The 25250-nt window shown below is 34.9% G+C and overlaps 1 protein-coding gene across 1 annotated transcript in view; it reads right to left on the bottom strand.

Moving 5' to 3' along the window:
- Positions 1-25250, bottom strand: part of LOC140148591 (uncharacterized) — a 71776-nt gene that overhangs the window by 26711 nt on the left and 19815 nt on the right. The window contains exons 4-9 of the mRNA XM_072170599.1: positions 16000-16222; positions 14738-14807; positions 12751-12849; positions 8757-8885; positions 2942-3016; positions 1738-1834 (exon numbers count right to left, since the gene is read on the bottom strand). Of these exons, the coding sequence (XP_072026700.1) occupies positions 1738-1834; positions 2942-3016; positions 8757-8885; positions 12751-12849; positions 14738-14807; positions 16000-16222 (693 nt within the window). The remainder of the gene's footprint in view (positions 1-1737; positions 1835-2941; positions 3017-8756; positions 8886-12750; positions 12850-14737; positions 14808-15999; positions 16223-25250) is intronic.

Here is a 25250-nt window from a genome sequence, read left to right as displayed (position 1 = left end):
AATTTTCAAGGGCATTTGCACCATAGCCTGCTGTAATGTTCTTCCACTTTATATTCATAACTTCATGAATATATATACACATTACACAATGTATTCAATGCAACTACAGATAATACATTTTTAAATACCCAGGCGGAAACGGGTTATTGGGGTGGCAAAAAATCTGGAAAAAGCGTGTGAATTTGGGCTAAAAAACCCCAAAATGGGCTAATAATAAATAAAAGTGCGGACATTTGGACACACACAAATCTTAAATAAAACTTATAATTACATCCCTGACTCGTACATTCCAACAATAGATAAACTTTTATGTACACTGATAGTTCAGAATATATTTTTTGTACTCATTTTATAATAATTTTATAACACTTTTTATGACAAGCTTGTGACATGCAACTGCCATCTAACACTAAAATGTTGAGTTTCCAAAGCAATCCATTTATAAAACAGCTATTGATTTGACTCTGGCCAATAATACCAACATTGTAGTAATTACCGAGTGTTATCCATAAAATGCATCTCTGCATACATACAAGAGTTCGCAAATAGCTTTCTCACTAATAAATATGGATTCTTTCCAATTGGTTAATTTCTTCAAATGGTTAAAATGTCATCTTGATGTTACTTTAAAAACAAATCATTTCACTGCTGAAATATTCTGTTGTATTGTCCAAGTTTCAAATGCATATCAAATCCACTACCACTTTTGCAAACTTTTAGCCAGATGTTGCTTTAAAAATGGATAATTTTGCACCAGAAATATTCTGTCATTTTTGAGTCAACTCTGTCCAATTTCCACCACCACTTTTACAACCAGCATATTTCAAAGCTTTTAACACCTTAATTATTTCTGATCAATACAAATATGCAAATATCTATACCCACAATTTAGAGCATAAAACATCACAGGAATAATGACATAAAATGACATTGTGAATGAAATAGAGAGAAATTACAGTACATAAGGGGGAGAGAAACAGAGAGAACCTAACAAAAGTGCAAACAAGTAACAAATACACCAGTAGTGATTCAAGAAACCTGATACTCCCACAAACAACTTTGAAAGTATTTAAAAATACCGTATTCGTCCGAGTATAGTCCCACGTTCGAGTATAGTCCCACCCCCATTTTTGAAAAATTCCAGAAATTGTAAAAAAAAAAAAAAAAAAAGTTAGGATCATTCATGGTTGACCTAAAAATTTGCATGATGTTTTGGGTTTTTAATATGAAAATTGATCATTTGTATTCATGTCATACTCTATTAATGATTTCAAAATGCATTGAATTTGAATGCAATTAATAGAGTATGACATGAATACAAATTATCAATTTTCATATTATAAACACAAAACATCATGCAATTTTTTTTAGATCAACCATGAATGATCCTAGCATTTAGGTCTAGGTCCAGGGACACTCCAAAACCAAAAAAAATAAATAACTTAAAAATAAAAATATATCTTTTTTTTTTTTTAATTCGAGTATAATCCCACCCCAATTGTGAAAAATTTTCACCTAAAAAATGGGTGGGACTATACTGGGACCAATACGGTACTTAGATAGACCCAATTAAAATATGCCTTTTTTGGCATTTATTGCACTTTCTTTTACTACAGAAGAAAAATCAATGCATGAAAAAACAGTGTTTCATTCACTTGTACATTATTACATCACTTTTCCCTTTTCATCCGTCAGTGATTAAATTCCAGAAGCTAACAAATTGATGCTTTTACTTACCCGGTGTTGCATCAAGTAGTAATTTTTCCATAGCATTGGCTTTGATGGGATTGAAACCACAGTCTTGCAATGATAAGGTGTGCGGAAAACAAAACAGCTGCAATAAAATGTTATCAAAATGTATCACTTTCACTACCACATAGTAAATGTTGGCTCAGGACAGTTTTTCATGGCTTGATCAGATATTGATATCATTTCACTTGAAAAAGATGTTTGACAAAAGATGCAGTCAAGTTAGCTCAATCGATAAGGCGTTCGACTATGGTGTGAGAGGTTGGGGGTTCGAACCCTGGTGATGCCTAGTACGCTCTTGTGGAAACAATTTACTGGGCCTTGCAACATGATTGGCCCCCTGGCTCTTCAAATCGAAGTGTTACACCACACCCCAACAGTCAATACATAACCTAAGTTTATTCAAGAATTTGTGCTTCAAGTTGCTTGAATATCCTCTGGGCCAAAGGAGGATGCACTTTACAACTTGTTACAACTTTATCTTCCTTTTTTTAATTAAAAAAAAAATTAATATTATTATCATAATTTCTCTCCTCTCAAAATGTTGACCCCCATACATTGTAGCCCCTGGCCCACTGTGCCCTGTGGTAAATCCTGCCTTAAGAAGCACTGGCTTTTGATCAACACATACTGAAATTAACTTTTTAAGCTTGGCTTGAGCATTTTGCTTGTGCCTGGTCCCATCAGGACCCAAGTGTGTGTCCACCCAGACCGACTGGTTAAACGAACATAATTCTTTTTGTCATATTAGCCATGGAATGAGGATATAAATTTCTCGACTGGGCACTGAGCTAAAAATGTACTAAGTACAATGGCATTGCATAGTACCATTATTTCAAAGTACATGTAGCACACCGGAGTAGTCACAAAGAACTGAACAACATTTTCCTTTTCCCATAATATAATGATATTGAACTTCCAACAAATTACATCTCTCATCACATTTGTTACATGTGTTTATAACAGATTGATTGTTTATAATTATGCAAGATAATGTGCATAAATTTTGAAGATGTTCCATCAATTCCCAGAAGAAGAGACAACCATTGAGCATGAGTAACACCTAACATTTATTAACGTATCCAAACATAAATAATCAGGATGCCAACCAACCAACTAACTACATGGTAAAACTGAGCTACAGGGTAATAAATCACTTAGTTTCATTCATAGTCATCACCAATTTTCTTACCTCGCCCATTTTATGGGAATCAAATACATCATCTCCTGGATGTAGAGCAGGGATTTGTTCATTGTCTATCTTGTACTGTAGAGAAAGGAAACAGAATTCAATATTTAAAATGAAACTAAAATATATGGAAAATCATGTTACATTAATACTTTGTAGTAAATGACTGGCTTGTGTAGCAACATATATTACAGCTGTTACAAAGGGAGTATATAATGTTGTAGCTGGCTAGATTAAATGACATGCATAGCATAATTTATTGTATCATCATCTCCAATTACATTCAATCTACAGTAAATGGGTCAGCAGCAAATAGATGCATCTTTGTTAGCTGCTGCAGGTATGATTGCCTATGATGTGTATTCACACAACTCGGAGACCATTTCAAATCAAAATCTGCAAAGTTTGGAAAAACAGGTGCAGCGACCAGAAAAAATGGGTACCACCATTTGACAAAATGGTGTCCTTTTCAGGCGAAAACACAGCTTATTAAGCCTATCCAAGGCAAGACAAAATGAAAATTTCCCTGAAAGATGATCAAAATTTCTCTTCAAAAAGACAAATTTCCCTCCAAATTCTTATGTATTTCTTTGTTTAAGGACCTTAATTTCCCTCCAATCTTCCAAATTTCCTTGGAAGGAGCTTCCCACTTTCCACATTTTTCCAGGCCTGCCAATGTCAATGTGGGGTCATCAGGCAAAATATTTTCCTAACATATTGGCCTAACACCTCCGCTATCTGGCAATTCAAAATATGATGAAAATGAAAGATAAGGTCAAATGTTCGTCAATTTTTGGCACTTTAGATTAGGACAAATTCTGGTCATCAGGCTGCAAAATATGGATTCTAAAGGGCAACCATTTCAAGGCAATTTTGAAAGGGCACATCTATTTTACAAGGCAATTACATGTTAAAGAATAGCAGCCATTAATAGGGTATCAAGGCAACTGGTAGGGGCAATGAAAGCAATTGCTTTCGGTGCCTTTTGCTTGGTTCGGTTATTTTGCAGCCTGATTCTGGTAAACAATAAATATCAATCTCTAACACAAGACATATTCCACGCTTCATTATATGTCATATGGCAGATTTGTACATGCTAAATAGTTGCGTTTGTGTAAGCACCGATGCCCCAGAATTATAAACTGGGTCATCATAAACAAATGGCAGCTCTCTCCATAAAAAAGGTCTATTGGGCCTGCACTGTGCAGTGCACTGAGTGAATGAGTGAACTCATGCATCAGCAGATCAATGGAGATACAATGAATCTGCTAAGTGAAGCATTAATTATAGTATTAAACAAGATATCATGCTTTAATACTGGTATTGATTTCTTGAAATCATGAACCATCCATCAGTATTTTTTCATTGTTTGGTACCACTGTTCCTTATAGGGCATGTAATATGACCTCTCATTATTTGATTTGAAGGTTAAATAAATTGAATACCTGAAAACAACCCCCCCACAAAAAAAAAGTCCATACTTTGGCCAAATTGAGTTAAGCTTGGAAAATTGTTGCTTACACAAAGGCCTACCATATGTATAAAAGAACAACTCAAATCCACCCTCCTTGAGCATGTGAAATCCAGCATGTATGAAAGAACAACTCAAGTCCAGGACTTGAGACTTGTAACATATTCATTGAAATCCAGTGTGTATTAAAGAACAAGTCCAGGACTTGTTTGAACACATTCATTGCTGCAGAATGACTTTTGAAAAACAAATGGGTTTAATCAAGAAAAGTGTGTGGTTTATATTACATGGCAGTGTGCTTATCAACATACATATGTGTGTGCTTTATTTTGTATTATCTTATTAGTGGCACTCAAATTCCAACATTGTTGTCTTTGTGTGTGATTAAAAAACACACCAAAGTTCGGCATATAAAATGACCCCCCACCCATGAAGTTCCTGAAATGCTAATCGTCATACATGTACCTAGTTTAACCCACTCATTTGCATATAAAACTTACTCTGTAAATCTAACTGAAGGAATTAAAATGATATACACATTTTTTTAAAGGTTTCTCAAAATCACTTTCCATGGACTTTGTTGAATTTTGTATTCATGTATTCAATTGCACTGTCAAACATCCGAGTCAAATTAACATTTCGATTATTAGGCTAATCAACGCAAGTGTACCATTTTTGAAGCAAACATGAGGTATGACGTAGCACGACATTGCAAATATTTTAGAAAATGTGTAGTGCACAGCATATGGGCCAGAAATGATTATCAAAATTGAACCTTGATATTTGAATTTTTACTACCATAAAAATCAAGTCATTTTTTTTATTATTCAAATGATGATATTCAATTAAAGTTGAAGAAGAGAATTTACACACAGGAAACATTAAAAACTGTGTACATCTGAAGTCAAATCAGTCTTAATACTAACACAAGGTGTAAATGGTAAATTTATTTGACATTTGACCAATTTTATTGTTCGGACACACCGGAATAGGGTGCTAGACAGTTGTGATTTTTGAAGGGGTGCTTTTAAGCAAAGGGTGCAAAAATGACATTAAATGCATTATTTCTAGTGTCTATTATATTCAAAACATGGGACTGTGATTCTTTCATGTTTGTCAAGTACCTAGAAATTTATAGTGTGTTTACTCAAATGTACTTCTCAACACATGCTTCAGTGACTGACACTGTCCTTTATGCTACAATGCCTGATATAGTAACCCTTTTTTAAAGCGTACAATGTATCGGCAAAATATCTGAAAGTATGAAAAAACTACATGCATGCCTCAGACACATTTACTTCTGGAGATTACAAGTTAACCCTTTATTTCTTAAGGGATCTAGAATGAGCGTTTTTAGCGTTTTGACAGTATTTTTTGTGGGACATGAGAGCAACTTCAGACATATCGAATTGCATTCTGAATACTGAAGCATGTCTTTCTGATATCAAATAATTTTCATTTTTTGAAATTCACGATATAATACAAATTTTATGACAAATTATTAAAATTTGATATTTTTCAAATTTTGATATAACAGTCCTCAAAATAAATTTTACAAATCTAATGATATATTCTTAAAGTGTATGTAGCTGGGAGGAAAAGCTGACGATCAATTGAAAATGTTGACCTTTTATATTGAAGATATGGATTTTTTTCCCCAAAAGACCTATTTTTTTTGTTGGTGTTTTGGGAAAAAAAATCCATATCTTCAATCTGAAAAAGGTCAACATTTTCAATTGATCGTCGGCTTTTCATCCCACCTACATACACTTTAAAGGGGCATTTCGTGATCCACAGCCTCATCCCCCCACTTTTCCCAAAAAAAGTTGAGATTTTTACACCACCTCTGGCTACATAATGTTTATGTATCAAATATTTCTTGCAGATTAATTCGTTTAGCAAAAATATCGCCAAATTTGAATTTCGTTCTGGTGCACCAGAACAAAATTACAACACATTGTCTATGGAGCAGTGTAATACACATAATCATGCATAACTCGCAAACGCAAAATCGGAATCAACTGAAATTTTGGAAATAAGCTTTTTTCGTGGATATCTACTGAAAAATGTCATAAAAAGAGGATGCTAGGATCACAAAATCCTCCTTTAAGTATAAATCATCAGATTTATACTTATTTGTAATACTAGTATATTATGTATGCTATTTTTGTAAATATTGTGTATCGTAATATATTTTGTTGCTATAACATGTATACAATGAGGGCCTGCTTGAAAAGCAGTGCTTGTCACTGAAGCAGTATTACCCTCAATAAAGAAAGAATAAATAATAATAATAATAATTTATAAAGTTTACTTCAAGTACTGTTAAATATCAAAATATCAATTTTAATGATTTGCCATAAAATGTGTATTACATTGCGAATTTCAAAAATCAAAATTATTTGATATCAGAATGACATTCTGTGTATTCGGAATGCAATTCGATATGTCTGATGTGCTCTAATGTCCCACCATAAATACTGTCCAAATGTTCATACCCCTTCCCTTAAATTAAACAACAAAATCTAACATGAGAAGCGTTAGCTACACATGTATGTATGTGATGCGAAGAGTGATAGCAGTATGGCAAATAGTTGCCAATAAATGCCGTCTTTGATTTTCTAAGTTATATTTAGTCTATTCAATAGACAAAAGTATTAGTAGTCAAACAGCACCTAATTGTTAATTTTGTATATTACACCATTTGTATGCTCCTATGCTGTGAATGATTTGTAGATAGCTTTATCTGGCTTTTCAGAAGCATGCATACAACTCAATGTAGCTTAGATCACACCAGGTACATGTAGGTATCTTAATTTCCAGTGAACACCAACATTTTACATCAAATCTTCAAAAGGTCTGTCAAATGTTGCCACTAAAATTTAATGTTGTGTTTTTTGTTGCTATGAAACATTTTTAAATGCTCTGCAAATGCTGTGCTCCAATGTTTGAAAATAAAAATGTTATACCAAATTTTTTTTTAAAGCACCCTAAAACAGAATAATCATGAAATATTCTCTCTTCATCATTTTGCTACATCTTACATTGATCAGTGCCTATCATTAAAACAATATGTCTCCAATTTTTGTGTTGTGTATTGCTCCAGTCGTTTTGATAAGAAGCAAAAACATGTATAACAATGCCCCATAAGATACAATTCACCACATATTTTGTTCACACCATCTAAATGAAACATATCTTAGGTGTTAAATTTTTCTGGCATAATGAGAAAAAGATGGGGTTTCTTCTGATACCAAAATCTCAGTTTTGGTGAAGAAAAAAGGGGAATGAGACAGTTGATTGGGTCAAACCCCTTTGAAACATCATATTTATTGTTCCGGAGGTGTTTTTTTTGTACTATCTGACATTCACATTCAATCAACTTTTGCATACTTTTGCATAAAAACATTTATGAAACAAGGTACTATTATTTTTAATAACTGAATGTTTTTTGAACAATATTGGAATAAACATTTTAAAACCTTTTTAAAAACCTAATGCTAAAAATGGTTATTGGCTATGGGAACGGAAAAAGATGGAACAGAAAATGAACAAAGAAGTTATGAGTTTCCTTGGGTTTTGATCCTGACCCCTCGCTTGCCAAGCACTCCATCAGCGAAGTGTAGCCACAGATTTTCACTGGCCCGGCCAATGAAACAGTCCATATATAGGACGATTGGGTCACAGCATCACATTGGATGGATGGATGCATGCATAGTGGTTTTGCTTTGTAAGAGTTAGGGTTAATAATATATATTATTATTTATATCAGGCTTTTGAGCGCTACAATAAACCTGTATAATTGTACAATATTTGCAAAATATCCATATGCAATACAATATTTTTTTAATATTGTACACGTATCTTGTACGCGTCGCGCGTTACCATGGTGACAGCACCAACACGCGTCATGATACAACAGCACAACAATACAGACACCATAACGGGTCACAGGAGATTTCGTACTGAATAAACAAGTAAAATCACAAACTTAATTCGCAGCAATTTTGGATGATGATAACCTTAGGAAATATAATCCACATCTACAAATAAACCTATATAATTATTCCAAAATTGTCTTTTGAGAGTAAAGAGCAGAAAACAAGAAGGTCAAAAGGTAATCTTACATTACAATACACATTGGTTAAACCCGGTGGCTAGGTAAGCTTAAATTTTCATGTTACTGCATAGTAAAAGCCTGATATAAATAATAATAATAATAATATTGAATAGCTTATTTTCGTGTGATACAAGAATATAATGTACTCGATAGAAAAATATATTCTTGTATCACACTCAAAGCCATTCAATATTATATAAATATCTACTGGGGTAGGGTTAACTTACCTTATCACATTTAGCCTTCATATTAGCTTGGATACCTGATGTCTCTTCACTTACATCCACCTGCTTACCAGGCTCCTGCATATTATTCTTTAGATACCTTGTCATATCAGCACCTTCATCATGACCATTCTGTTTCAAAATATCAAACAGATAAGATTAAATATACTTTAGTCAAAAAATGTTTAATATGTACAACATCCAATACTTAGGGAGGCTGTGTACTCTCAGACATGCATGTAGTAAAAGTGCAATAACTTTGTAATTATTCGCGCAAGACATATAAAAGTATATATTTTTATGAAGGCAAGACATCAATAAATCTGCGTTTTTGGCAATATTTGTTAGGTACATCATAACAAAAAAACACTCTTTCCAAAATATTTTATTTTGTTTTTAGCTCAATCTTGAGGCTCCATTCCAAAAACAGTTTTTTTATTTTTTTTGATTTTAGCCTTATTTTTTGAGATATTGACCATATAAGTCATCAAATTGAACTTTTTAAAATTCAGAAACGCCTATTTGCACAAAATGATGCCTAAAATCGGAAATAGACCAAAATATAAAAAAATGAGAAAACCGTTGCTTGAGTCGATCATGCTTTTTACGATGATCATATTTGCTTACCTATAGATGCTGTATTTATTGAGTTATCGTGTACCTAAATCGTCATTTTACCAAGAAAATGAACATTGAAATAATGGCTGTTGAAGTTTAAAGTGGTCACATTTTGCACTTTCATCGAATCTCGCAGGAGAATGCAGCAGTTTTTATTTTTCAACCTTACATTACATAAACATCGGGTAAATCCACGGCCCCTTGATAAGTTTGAGTGAAATCCATTCATAACTTGATATTTAAATTGGGGGAAAGAACTTGAAAAACCCCACATTTTATCAGCTAAAACGGAACCATTTGACCACTAGGTTTTTGTGCTTCCGTGGTGTTTCCATAAGATGCGCCGCGCATGCAGATAAGCGTCGCGTATGCGTAGCTATTTGTGTGTTAACAAATTGCGCGATACGCAACGCGATGCGTTGTTGCGCGCGTGTACCCTGCTGGTACAACAAAGATTTTCTTTCCTTTTCAATTTCAAACACGAGTGGAATAGTGAAATAAAATCCTTAAAATATTGCAGTTGGAGTTTACAAATCTGGATTTTCATTCCTTGTATTTATAAAAAACATAACAAAGTACAAACATATAAAAAAAACTCAATTTTGCGAAAGAAACAATCTCTAGAGTACACAGCTGCCTTAGGTTAACAAAGACAAAACGACTGACATTTCAGGAGCATAAACGACAAGTGACAAGTGGTGCACTAGCAGCTAGCACTGCAAATTATTTAGGGATTCAATCATGTTTCACCGTTGTTCACCACCGATTAACAACGATGCGTCCGCGTCGTCTCAGTGGTTTACTTCGCGAGGGCAGCCTGAGCGAAGTAAACCACGCAGACGCGCCGGACGCGAAGTTGTTAATCGGTGATGAACAACGGTGAAACATGATTGAATCCTTTCAACAACAAAACAAGCTAAAGATGAATAATTCACATGATTCTTTCATTCGGAATGTCCATTTGCCATTGCCACTCAATAAAACCATGGCAATAAAACCAAAGAATAAAGCGGTAATATTTAGCTGCTACCGCCAACATAAGAGAGTTCATGTTTACGCATACGTTCCAGGCATGATGAATTTTACTGGCGCTCATAGCGTAACGCGTCAGACACGCCAAGAACCTTGCGTTCAGCGTATACGCTACTGGATTGTGGATTCATCACGGATTAACAACGGTTGTCTCCTGTACAAAAGTATAGGAAGAGTTGTTGAAATAATGATGAAGACAGTTAAACTGCACAGCAAGGAATAAAAAGAAAATATACTTTGTATAATATCAAGTGGAATAATTTAACAGAGTTAGTTGGCCAAGGCAAATCTTGAAAATCTGATTTTGATGTTAGTATGTTAAATCTTAAAATCATCAAAAACAATGTGCACATTTTTGCAAGAAGTAGGCCTAGACTCGGTTTCAGAAAAGAACGGCAGTCCCTTGCTCAGACTGACGCGAGCGCTAGTTAATGAGTGACATACGCGAAGCTTTGTTTGAGCTGACCAATGTTTTGTTGCGTAATCGGCCAATCAGATTACTGTGTCTGTTGTTATGATTGTCAGATGATTGAATCAGCCAATCAGAACCCCACTTCCATGTTTACGTTGTAAACACTCTCAAAATGTAAACAACCGGCTTTCTTCTTTGGCAGAAACTCTAGTATGTGACTATTCATCACAAGTGGACTGTGAAATTAACACTCACTTTTTTGAGATATTGGACCATGGAAATAGTAGATAAAATCTACTATTTCCATGATTGAACAGACAAATAATATACTCAAAATAAGCTTTACAGTGTTATATTGCATTGCTTGTTGTAAAAATCAATAAAGAGACTGAAAAATCCTGTTTTGTATTGTTCATTAAATTGTTCAATAGACCATATATCATTAGTTCTACTAACATTGTGGCCCCTTTATGGCAGATGGTCACAGACTCGGCAAGTGATAAGACCTCAAGCAACCTATAAAAACATTTTAGCCACTGTTCGAGTATGGACACTTTTAGCAACACACATAAGAATGGAACTTTGCAGTTTTCGCCACACTGCAGTTTTCTTCCTTTTTTGTCAAATTATCATGTAAATAAAATACTAACTCCCATTCCAGAAAAACACTGCACTAATTTTTTTGGATTAAAAAAATATTATCCTATTTTGCAAAATGAAACATAGCTAAATCCTAATCCTTTAGTTAGTTCTAACTGGCAATAAAAGTCAAGTTTTAATTTAATTTTTTGCAATTTGAGTGCATGTTTTCTTACAAATTATAGTCACAAAATTGTATGACTTGGCACTCAAAATCTTGAGTAAAGGGTAAAGGTTAGCTTATAATTTTAATATTGTATGTTATTTGTGCTAATTGGTTATAAAATGATTGGAAAATGTGTTTTCCAAAAATTAGAATGCATAACTTGAAATTAATCTTTGTTCAAGTCTTTGGGCTTGATTGTCACAGAATATTAAAAAAAGGTCGAAAACACCCTAAAAATGCATGTTTTTGGCCCTTATTTCCAAAATTTGACCAAAAATTAAAATTTGTCTTTCATTGCCAGTTAGGACTAAATAAAAGATTAAGATTTAGCTATGTTTCATTTGGGAAAACAGGATAATATTTTATTCAAAAAAATTAGTGCTGTATTTTCTGGAATAGGGAGTAATGAGCATTTTATACACTAATCCTTCAATTTACAGCTATTCCTACAAATTTCAAATATTTTTACCCTTTTGCAGGAGACCAGGATTTGAATCTGGGGCCAGTGTGTATAGTTAACACTATAACCAACTGTACTATCAAGAAAGTTAGAGGCATTCAAGCACCTCAGTTTCAATATTGGCAAGGGCCCCATGTATATTACACATTTTGAAAATGTTTGTGAAGCATAACACCAGCGAGTCTATGCATTGATATTAGTTCTACTTGAGGAATGATTCTGTGTCTACTGAAATGTGACAAATAATTTAGTAAAAATGGCACTGAGTTGAGAACAAAACAAAATCTGATCCATGTGGGTGGATAATCTGTTTATTGAGGTATGATTTTGTTTCAATATCTAAGTTGGATTATTTCCTATTCTATTGTGTACAAGTACTTCCTAATATCCCCAGCCATCCTGGACAGGTTAACCAGGATATAATCATGTCCACAGAAATAGAGTTAATACTATTAAAATGGAAACATCTGACCGCAAACCCTGACCCAACACATCCTCCTGCCGGTAATCTAACCTCACATCTGAAAATTTATCTTACAAAAAAAAAAAAAAACCCAAGAATATTACACAATAATGCCTTTGTAGACATTTAAAAATCCCATTCCCAACAAATACAACAACTAAACAAACAACAAATATGTATTTTGAGGAATTGTTATTTAGGTCTTACCTGTGCCTTTATATCCATCATTGAATCTAAAGTGAACTTTAGTTTCTTGTTCTTGTCAGTCGGAGCTCGAGTATAGGCACTGGATGAATGGCATGGACTCTAGAAATGAATATTACAAATATTGTATGATTAATATAAAACTATATTGTCATCTTGCTTAAGGCAAGTAATATTTTGTTGTCTATCCCTGAAGAAGAGCAGCATATCTGCTCGAAACGTCAGCTTTTTTATTTTTATTTTTTTTTTGTCTGTTTGGTTTTGTTTGTCTGCTATGTACACAGGTGCACAAAGGGAAAAATAGACTCTTACATTTGTCATTTATACAAAGGCGAAAAACAAAAAATAATAAATTTATCAAAGATTATAATAATTAATCTTGGTCATTTATTTTTGCCTAGTATTTCTATAACCAAGGTCAGCAGAAAAATCATGTTTTTCTCCTTTGTATAATGTAAGAGTCTGTCTGACCCTTTGTGCTTGAATGACTATAAATCATTGATAAAATAGTAAACAAAAACCAACCACTGGCAAACCAGTGTTATGAATAATACTCCTTTTCTGCATTATAATCAATCATCAAGTGCTGTGTTCAAAGCTTGATTCAGTTTTACACTGATTATATATCAAGGGATTATTGCAAAGAAGGCCTTCTCTTCAATAGCTGCTATATAGACATTTGTCAATTTCTGCATTCTACACATCTAAATATGACACCTGGCAGCTATTGTAGATAGAGCCTTCTTGTCCAAAACTGCCAATATGACTTGTCTGCATGGATCTCTTGGCAATAGCTGATGTCTGTACATCATGCACTTCAATACCGTAAGGTTATACGATGTATTGTTGGTCGAAGCAGCAGAAAAAAAGTAGTTCACAGCATCTTGCGAATGGTAGTGAGCTTTAGCAAAAATTGCATTGCCCAATTCATAGCGAGCGTGTAGAAGAATTCAAATATCACAGATATACTTTTGTAAGTCCTGTGGTTCTTGAGTTATGTTGTAAAGAGGGCTGAAACAACAACACTTTTGTAAAACGTACATTACTCATTAACAACAATAAATTAAGCAAGTTTTCAAAGTATATGATTTGTAGAATGAACTTTTGCAAAACACTAAAGTGTTATTTTTCATCAATATATTGATACATATAATGAAAATCGATTTTATTTTTGGGCTGCTTTGACCAACAATACCTCGTATACCCTTAAATATCCATATTTATTATATCATATTCTCTCATGTGTGACCATGAAATTCAAGTAATCTTGTAACAATCTTTTTTCAGAGCATTCTTCAAACTGCAGAAAGCAGAACTAATATGCCTCTAGTGGTTTACTTTCTGTTTGTGTATACATGCATACATAATACCACTGTTATTCTCTTTCAATTATCACAATTTGTTCCTAGTATATCTAGCTTTGCAGATAGATACATGTTGATATACAAGGGCAATTCCATGGTAACATTGTGACCATTCTCAAGCAGTTTGCATGTTTTGTGAAGTAGCAAATTATACAGAGAACAAACTGAAAAATTGGTCCAAAAATTTGATTTTTTTTTTTATTATCAGGCTAAATATTTAACTGTATCATAGCTAACTTTAAAGGGCATGTTGACCTCTTTTATCTGATACCAAACTTGAACTTGCCATGGTATCACTTGTATTTTAAAAGTTCTAAGCTTTGTAATCATGTCCTCAAGCAAGGCTTATATAAAGCAGGAGCCAGGATATTTTACCCTATAGGAGCCAAGTTTTGGTACCTGGTATGTTCAATATTTTACACTACAAACTATAGGATTAGCAGCTATCTTTGGGACCAAGAGATTTTTTAACTCCTGGTCAAGGCATACTTAATAAATGCCTGTCCTCAAGTGAAATCTTACTAATTTATTCCACTTTGATTTTGAATTGATAAATCTGGTCATGCCCCTACTCACTTCCTCATAAGGGTAACCATGGTAACCCTGTTGTATACAGTACTACCTACCTGTAATGAATCATTGCTCATCTGAGACAAGGACAGCGGTTTCTCTGGTGTTTGTGGCAGTGGTAAAGTACTATGAAAAAAGGAAAGATATTATTTTACTTATGCTGAATTTACAAGTGCTTGTCACTTTAAGAGGTTCCACTTCATGGTAGAAAATGTGAATGGTCACAGAATTCTAAGTGCAGTTCACACAAGGATTGACTTCCATTTTGAGGTTGTTGTTTTTTCTACCAAGAAAAGGGAATAGACTCTGGTTCTGCACAACCACAAAAGTAAGAGGGTTTTGATGGGCTCCTCCACTACATGTACAGTGTAAAAGGACACAAAAAAAAATCTGTTTGTTGAGGGGTTCCATACATTTTAATCTGTAAACCTGTAAAGTGTGCTGAGGCTTGTGGATCTACGTCTAGGCATTGTGCCTGTGCGTAGCGCACTATTATAATAAATCACTACACTTTTTTTTTTTATCATTACCTGGGCTAACTAATATATGCAATGAACAAGAGTCAGCATTTATACATTATAAAGTGAAAAGAATTTGGTGTTTCAGGCATTGTTTTAAAATGAAAATTAACACTGATCCTCAAGATAATTCTTGTTCACAATGGGCTTAGTCTGGTTCTCAGCAAGGTTTGTCCTTTGTCACTGAACAAACCTCCTACATTGTAGCAACAACCACAAAATATCATTGATTGGATATATCAGTATTATTCCAATGTGACAAAGCTTTCAATTAGACAAAATATGAACTCAGAATTGGAACTTTGATTGGATTTTACTAAAAGAGTTGTAACAATCGTTTCAGTTTCAAACTTGAACATAAAATAGCTCTTTCAAAAACAGTATAGGGCAAAAAATAAGCATTTCTCGAAACTGCCATACACATCGGTTTTCCAGTATGCATTTGTCTCTTGATAAATTGCCCAATTTTTTTTTTTTTTTTTTCTCAAATTGTTTGTTTTTTACAAAATATAGTAAAAATATGGACTTGGTTAGCCCAGTGAGAAGTGGGCTCAAGTTATTTATAGATCAAAGGTTTGGGCCAATCAGAAAAGATGGACTTGGAGTTTGTCACCACATATTTTTTAATAGTGGGAGGAAACTCTAAGCCAGCTGGGACCTAGACTATAAGCTACTAAAATGGGCTATAAATATATCAATTATCATTCTTAATTCTATCCACATGGCTTTTTAATACACATTCATATATGTCAGCAGTCATAACAAAAATCAATATTAATGCCAGAAAATCCTTAGTTTACCTGAGCTGCACTATTTCCTCCAATGCTGATGGCTTAGCCATGAGGAAATCATCATCACTTTCATCATCTGATGCCAGCAGATCCTCATCTGATTTGTCCACACAAGCCAGTAATGTTTCCAGACTTCTGGGCTTCACCAGATTAGTTGAAGCACTCTGTTGAGGGTCATCTGGACTAGGCTGGTCTTCCATTGGACTTGAAGCTAGTTCATTTTCTTCAATGCCTGCATGCACAGGGTATAAAGTATACAAATTGATTGCATTAATTTCCATGTCTGCAGAGTACATGCCTTGGCAGTGTTGGATGCAAACATAAAATGAGTATGTAGTCTACACTCTTGTAACTTTACATTCATCAGTTTACAGAAGATATATGTGGGTGTATAAACTCTTCAGGTAAGCCTACACAAAATTGGCTTATTGTCAAGACTTCATTGAAGCTGTATAATCTATCCTGGTACCCACTGGTGCTACTGTAGGCTACATTATATAGGCTTTCATGAAGGTAATTGGAAGATGTGTTAAATGTAGGCCTGTGTAGGCTAGGTGTGCCGATTCATCCTGGGGTTCTTTCCCTAATGGACATATATCAGAAAATCACCAATAAATATTTATAATCATCCATTCTGCATGGGTAAACAAAACACCCACATAAGTCTGTGCACTCTCATGCACAAAGATTACACTGAATTAACATTCATGGTTTTTAACAAAAAGAGAAAAAAGATGACCATAGTGATTCCAATATAATAAAGCAGAAAAAATTGTCTGAAAAGAGATTGTAACTATCTCTTAGACCTCCAGTCACTTTGTCAAGCTCAAATGAACACACAAAAAGTTGTACACCTCCACATTTCCTTTTAAGTGTTTGTGATGACTCCTGGCACTTGCAGACTTTTCTTTTACATTGTGCATACATGTATTTGCCATCCAAGTAGTTAACCAAGATAATGTCAGGCACTTTCATGTATACTCACAGAGGTTTCCAACGATCAAATACACATAGGCCTACATGTACAAGATGATACCGTCAATAGGAATCACTGTATATTGAAGAATGAATTATGAATCCGGTGACAATTCCATTACTTTATTATGACATAATTAACTCTACAACACATGTGTGTGCTTTTTCATTCATTATGCTGGCATCATCATTTTTTATTAAAAAAACTAAAAATATATTCACTGAATACAAGCCATTATCATTTTGCTGTCATAAGCGTTTTTCCCAACAGCTGTTGGTGTTAGGACTATTCAAATTGATTTATCAATATCACTAGGATCTATAACATGCTCATCTGTCAGGGCACAGTTCTTTAACCCCAATACATTTGTATATTCATTGAATGACCTTTGAAAATTTGGGTACAAAAACTCATACTCTGCAACTTGAGGTCATATTTTGCATAATGATTGTTTAAATGAGGTTATTAAACTATGCCATTGGGATGAAGCTGTTGTGGTCCATGTACACTACTAGTTTTATCCCCTGTTTGTTCATGCAATAGGAAACATATCACTGGTTTGAGGTCATGTCATGCAAGGTCTCAAGCTGAGTATGATAGGACCGTTTTTAAACCAGCACTTGATATTTTTATATTGCATGAGCAAACAGAGGTAACCAGGGGCGGATTTAGAGGGGGGGCGCACCCGGCGCGCACCCCCTCTATTTTTTGCAAAGCGGCGCCCGACTTAATGTATTTTTGCAGAGCGGCGCCTGACTTTGTGTGGGCGCAGAGCCGCCGCGGCAGCGACGGTGGCTCGGCGCCCCCTCTATTGTAAATTCCTGGATCCGCCTCTGGTAACTAATATCAGTAGACTTAATTATAAATAAATAGGTATAAATAAAAAAGAAGAAAAGACAATGCCACAGAAAAAGATCATAACAATTTTGCATTAATATTTTGTGCCTGGAATACTGGTAACTTGTTTTGTGTGTGAAAAAATTAACCAGGTGGGAAACATTGGTATTTCTTGCTAAATACCATCAAGGACATACTGGGAAATGCTGTGAAATGCTACAGGATGTTCATTTCATGTTGGAAGTGGGACATGGCACCTTTTACCTACTCAATTCTTCAATCTGGATTGCATGTTTTACTTCAATCATTTTGTTGAATGTCATAATTTATTAAGGTAAAAAATGTTTGTTTGCCCATAAGAGATTTTAATGTTGCAAAGTCAACATTAAAATCACCAAGGAGCAGCTAGCAAAAAAGTTTATGTTTGTGATTTTTTTCAAAAACTGAACATTTTTGTTTAAATCTGACATTACCATAATATTCCTTGGCTCTATGCCATTCTAAAATGTATAGTTTCATATACTCTGTGATAGACTTAAGGGCTGGGGTATGAGCGTTTGGACAGTATTTATTTTGGGACATTAGAGCACATCAGACATATCGAATTGCATTCTGAATACGAAGAATGTCATTCTGATATCAAATAATTTTGATTTTTGAAATTGCAATTTAATACACATTTCATGGCAAATCATTAAAAATTGATATTTTTGATATTTAACAGTACTTGAAGTAAACTTTATAAATCTGACGATTTATACTTAAAGTGTATGTAGGTGGGATGAAAAGCCGACGATCAATTGAAAATTTCGACCTTTCGTATTGAAGATATGGATTTTTTTCCCAAAACACCCAAAAAAAATTAGGTCTTTTGGGAAAAAATCCATATCTTCAATATGAAAGGTCAAAATTTTCAATTGACCGTCGGCTTTTTCCTTCCTGCTACATACACTTAAAGAATATATCATTAGATTTATATAATTTACTTCGAGGACTGTTATATATCAAAAATTTGAAAAATATCAAATTTTTATAATTTGTCATAAAATTTGTATTATATTGTAATTTTCAAAAAATGAAAATTATTTGATATCAGAAAGACATGCTTCAGTATTCAGAATGCAATTCGATAGGTCTGAGGTGCTCTCATGTCCCACAAAAATACTGTTGAAACGCATAATAAACGCTCATTTTAGATCCCTTAAACTTCAGAAATAATTAAGTACAAAAAGGCCCATCTGCTTTTCCATTACTCTTCCCATATATAGTAAGTGTAAATTCCCACATTTACAATAATTATGCCTGGCAGGAGATAGGAAAGAAATTTTTAAAATTCACAATTTTGACCAGATTGGTGATGGCATGTATGAATCCCTTAATTATGTTTAGTTTTTAAAATAACATTCTGCACGACATGCATGACAGAGTACGGTAGTTAATGTGAATTGTGAATGGGTAAAGTCATTATACTTTTCCATTTTTTTAACACCATTAATTTTTATCCTCAAACATATACGTAGATCAGTGCAAATCGGAGCGAAGAGTGAAATACTTTGTACTATTATGTTTGTGCTAAAACTTGATTGAAAGTTTGGAATTTAAACAAAATTACAAGAATGCGTATTGATAACATTAGTGGGTTAAACTGGAAATACCCAAATAGAATAAACAAAATGAATTACATGTAAGCATTGGTAAAAAGGTCACATATTAAAATAAAATCTTGAAAATAATGAATGAAATAGTTGCACTGATCATTGACCTGAAAAAAAAAAAAAAATGGGCCTGGGAAACTAAGAATTGAGTTTCAATTCAAGGACCTTATCCAAAAACTATCATGTGAACCAAGCATCAATATAATACATAGTGTAAATGGGCTATTCCAGTTGAACTCCACAAACCCCCCTATGGAAGACATGACCCTAATCTCCCACACTCATTCAGATACCACCGTTTGAAATTCACATTCCCTGTGTGGAAAATTAAGGTCATGTCTGATATCTTCCAAAGTCAGTGTATAAATTTCAAATAGAATAGTCCATTATGCATGAATGGGTTTTGCTTGGAAAGCTTATTTCTGTGGAAAATGAAAGGAAATAACTCTGCACACATGTGATAATTTACAGCTTCTATAGGTTTTGTGAGGTAGAATACATACATGTATTTCACTATTTGTTCTCTCTTTTGATTACTCATTATAATAATTTTTCATGCAATTTTTATTTCTAATTTTTGTCACACAGTGAACATAGTCCCACTTGCAGTCACCCCCACCCCCCCCCCCCTTCAAGTATGGTGCCTGTATTTTTTGTAAATTCTGTGTTCCATATCACTAGGAGCTTCTCCAGGGTTTGGTCTACAGTAGGTCAAACTTTTTTGGACTGAGCTATAGAGAATAACACTTATGTTCAAAAAATGTAATGCAGTGTTGCATTTTCTGACATAGTGATTTTTTACACATATGCATGCACGCACATTTCCATACATTGTAGAACCTACTGCACTAGTTCTCCCGGGTTGATTAAGTAACTTAGGTATTTCAAAGGGGAATTTCCTTTTGAATTGAGTTGGCTTACCATGGTTCAATAGGCTAGTCACAGTGATTTTTTTTCCTAACCATAAGTTTCACTCTCTGGTAGTCTGGTATTGATTTGTACATGTACATTTCACTACCCATAGTGTAATCACACTTGTACCAGAAAAGCCCTGTACTTGTATGCAGTTGAAATAGCAGATTGAATCCATATGACCTACATACATGTATAGTTATACCAGTATTTTTTTACAATATCAAATTAGTGCTATTAAATGGCCCGGCAAGTGAGGAAAGTGTGCATTGGGCACAGCTTCACATCACGGGTGTTCAAGTCTAAGCAAAGGGTGAAATAAAGTGGGGGAAACTCTGAAATAGCCCCTGGTTCCATCTCAATTTTAGTTTGTTTGTTTGTTTGTTTTTTATTTGGCAAAATCATTAGAATACAAAAACAAATTATAGAGACAGAAAAATCATTACAAAGTACAACAATGCGACAAATTATTTAAAGCATAAATTAATCAGCCACAAAGCCATTTAGGAACAGGGCACACGGACATAAAAATGACAAGCCGGGATAACCCATTAAGCCCGCAGAAAAGGCAAGCTTATTTCCGATGGGGTCCCAAGAAAAGATGAGAGAACAAATGGGAAACCAAAAAATGCCTACACAGTGAAATCAGACATCTCTTGACTGAGAGAGTTGCTGGCTAGATGTTGTTTGACACTTTGTTTAAATGCAGACTTGGTAGGCAATCCCTTGATGTTTGATGGGAGATCATCCCAGTCCAAAATGGCTTTGTAGTAGAATGTGTTTGAGGCAATACCTTTTACCCTAGGAACAATGAAATTGGATTCACTTGATCTGGTTCCATAAGAGTGAGCACTTGATGTTCTAGTGAAATTCTGATTAAGATAAAGTGCACCTTGACAATGGTAGATGTTAAAGACATGGTTAAGCCTCAGCTGTTTAACTCTGTCACAAATTTTCTAGAGATTCACAAGGTTTAGCTCATATGTTGCCCAATGTGATCTCTGGGGGAAAGTTTCAAGATGTAACGAGCAACCTTATTTTGAGTAATTTGCAATTTATTTTTGTGGTTCTGAGTGAGGCCACTATACCAAGATGTGCAACAGTAATCCATGTGGCACTGAATCAATGCAGAACTAAGATTTTTACATAAAGTTTGATTGAGAATGTGAGAATGTCGGTAGAGGAACTTAAGGCGACCAGAAGCCTTTTTGATGACAGAGTTAACCATGCTTTCACCAGACAGTGTATTGTTTATTGAAACACCAAGATACTTGATACTCTCCTGAGATTTGATAACATGACCATCATAGGCAACACAGAAGTCAGGAACTTTCTTTAACTTAGCTTTGGTGCCAAAGAGTATACATTCTGTCTTGCCAACGTGAAGAGACAGTTTATTATCCACTAACCACTGATTGCAGGATTTAAGATCAGAGCCAAGCATATCAGCAACAGCCTTGGGGTCTTTGTCATATGCAATGATAACACTGTCGTCCGCATAAAGCAGTAACTTGTTCTGCACTGAAATCTCCATGTCGTTGCTGTAACACAAATACAACAAGGGGCCCAGCAGGCTGCCCTGAGGGACGCCACAAGTTATAGTTTGGAGAGATGATTTTATTCCATCAATGCAGACAAGTTGCTTTCTGTTACACAGATATGACTGAAACCAACCAGAGCTGATGCCCATAGCTTCAAGCTTATCACATAATATACTATGGTTGACGCCTTATCGAATGCTTTCTGGACATCCAGTAACATCATTCCAACATAATTTCCTTGAGAAATTTGGTATTTGACAAAGTCGGTTAAGTATATAAGGCAAGTCTCTGTTGAAAATCCTGATCTAAAACCAGACTGATACTGATAAGTAAGATCTTTATGTGTCAAATAATCCTTAACCTGTACATAAACACTCTTTTCCAAGATCTTTGAAACACAATTTAGAACACTCACTGGGCGGTAGTTACCAACATCCAGTTTACTTTTCTTTTTGTACAGAGGGGTGATCCTGGCAGTCTTGAAATCTTCAGGCACAGTTTCAGTATTGATAGAGAGGTTGACAATATGTGTTATCAGGGGGGCAATTTGAACAGCTCCATCCCTCAAAAATCTGGGGGCTAACTCATCCAAACCCGCACCCTTCAAAACATTCAAACTGCGGAGCTCCTTGAGAATAAAATCCTCATCAATTGGTCTAAGATTGAATTCACCATGGGAGACACCTTTATTCTGATAGAACTGAATAAAGGAGTTTGAAGCTGTGTCATATTGGTTCAAGCCAGCAGGAAGTTTAGAAACCAGGACCGAAGCAACTGAAGTGAAAAATTTGTTAATATAATCACATACAGACAAGGTATCATAACACAGTTCACCATCAATGTCCAAAACAATTTTACCCTTAGAGTTTGCTTTAGAGCTATAGCCTAAGTTGTTCAGATGAGTCCAAAGCTTTCTTTGATCTCCCATGGATTCTTCCAATTTATTCTTGAAAACGATGCTTTTGCAGCTTTCACTTCCCTCTGGATTTGATTTCGAAAGGTGGTATAGTCATGATAATCAATACCTGGGGTTTTAGTTATCAACTTTCTACGAATGTTATCCCTTTTTCTAAATGCTTTCAAGAATACTTGGAGTGACCCAGGGTTCGGTTCGTTGTTTAATTCGAACCTGATGCTTGGGAGCAACCTGATCAAGTATATTGACAAAGATTTGTTTAAAGTTCTGGCATGCAGTATCAACATTATCACAATTCAAGATAGAAGACCAGTCACAATTTGCAAGTAGGGATCTGAAAGAGTCTATATTGTAGTTCTTATTTTTATAGTGTTGTGATTGTTGAATTTAACTTGAGTTGCCTTTCTAGTGCAGTACGTCATGAAGTGGTCACTAAGACCAAGATGGATAACTCCACTTTGAGAAACCATACTAGCATCATTAACAAGAACATGATCAATTAGGGACTCTGTGTCCTCAGTAACACGAGTAGGTTCTTTTATAAGATTTTTTAGACCAGCACTTGAAAGACAACTTTTATAGACTTTGCACAATGATTCAGAAGAATTAGGATCAAGGAGGCAGATATTGAAATCACCAACTATATATATATTTCTTGAGTGGAACTTATTTCAGATAATATCTCATCAAAAGTGTCAACAAATTTTCGACTTTTATATGGCATATACACTGTCCCTAGTAAAATGGGTTTTGTGTTTGGCAGTAGAATATCCACCCACACTGCTTCCAGTTCTTTTCTTTGAAGATCTTCACGCAGATTGTAAGCTATGTCATTGCGGATGTAATGTGCAGGTGCCTCCTCCTCTACGATTGCGGTCATTTCTCAGTACGTCATAGCCTTCAACTCTGCATTCACTATCAGTTATCGAAGAGTAAAACCAGGACTCTGTTATGCTAATTGTTGCTGGTCTATACTGTTGAGCAACCAATCTTATTTCAAAGATCTTGAAGGGAAGGGACCTTGCATTTACATGCAGGAAGTGCAGACCTTTGCATTTCAGGTTCTTATATATGCTGGAGTCAGCTGAAGGGGGATCAATATCAGCATTTGGGTTGGATTCATGTTCAAAATTGTGACGGGGACTGTCGGGAAAAACAGTTGTATGTTGAGTTGCATCACTGTCAGGACCATCTGAAAAGGGCATTATGTGATGGTCAGCACCAGGATGGAGATTACTCGCATATCTACCTCTTCCACCAGCGGTTCCCCTATGGGTGGGTTTCTTAGCAGATATTCCCCAATTTCTAAGATCGTGCCAAAGTTCAAGGGTTGACCAAGGGACACTTTTCTCACAACAAAACTCCCCCCTTGGTTAGTGAACCAAATATTTCTAATTCAAAGCAAAACTGGTGCTTTAATATTTAACCCATCCAGCACATCTTTATTTTCATTGGCCCCTTGGTGATGGCAAATGGCCCCTACTTCCTAGTTAAAATTAATTGAACCAGCGGCCCATGGTTCATACAAAGTGGCCTGTGGTTCCCTCTAAATCTTGGTGAACCCAGGGGCCAGGCCCGTACGCAGGATTTCATTTGGGGGGTGCTGATTTTGAAAAAGTGGACTTTTTTTTCAAGGGGGGGGGCAATTTTGTGAAAAGTGGACTTTCTTTCCAAAATTTGGACCTTTTTGTCCAAAAAAGGCTCGCAAATTCTAAAATTTCGGGACTTTTTGTACACTTTTCCAAATTTGGAAACGGGCCTGCCAGGTGCCACTTTTTTTGCCCAAAGTGTTCCCTGGTTCAAGCTCTCTTATTTTCACCCTTGGTCTAAGCGCTGGCATACATTATTTATATTGCGCAAGCCGCAAAGTAACAGGCTTGACATCACTGTCTCGCCAAGACTAAAATACTATGATGCATGTAACATACAGTACAACTGATTCTCCTTTTAAGACTAAGAGAAGCCAAATTGTGCACATTTCAATGGATTTGACAGTACAGTATATATAATGTACATGTAGCTCAACCAAAATAGGGAAATGTAGCTACATGGTTTATCAACCTTTGTAATAGGGAACGGTCAAAAAGGGTCAATCCCTTCCCTCACAAGTTATGTAATCAAGATATTTAAGGTGGTATTAGAGGCATTTTGGAAGTGCTCTATTCATGTTTTAAACAGATTAATAGAGCAGGGCAAAGAACACTGATCAATATATGCCTTTTGTTTGAAGCTAATCAGCCATACGGTTTTCATAATACACACATTTTTAATTTCTTTGTATTGTATTGTTTTTATTAATGAGCTAATATGACTTGAAAGTGCTCATTTTAGATATTTGCCAATATTTTGCTAAAATAAAATGCATAAATGTTCTATCATTTTTATTTTAATGTAATATTTGTTTCAAACTTGGCCTAAGTGTT

The sequence above is a fragment of the Amphiura filiformis genome, chromosome 3 (assembly GCF_039555335.1).
Source record: "Amphiura filiformis chromosome 3, Afil_fr2py, whole genome shotgun sequence".
Lineage (NCBI taxonomy): Eukaryota > Metazoa > Echinodermata > Ophiuroidea > Amphilepidida > Amphiuridae > Amphiura > Amphiura filiformis.
This window is presented reverse-complemented; position numbering and strand designations above follow the sequence as displayed.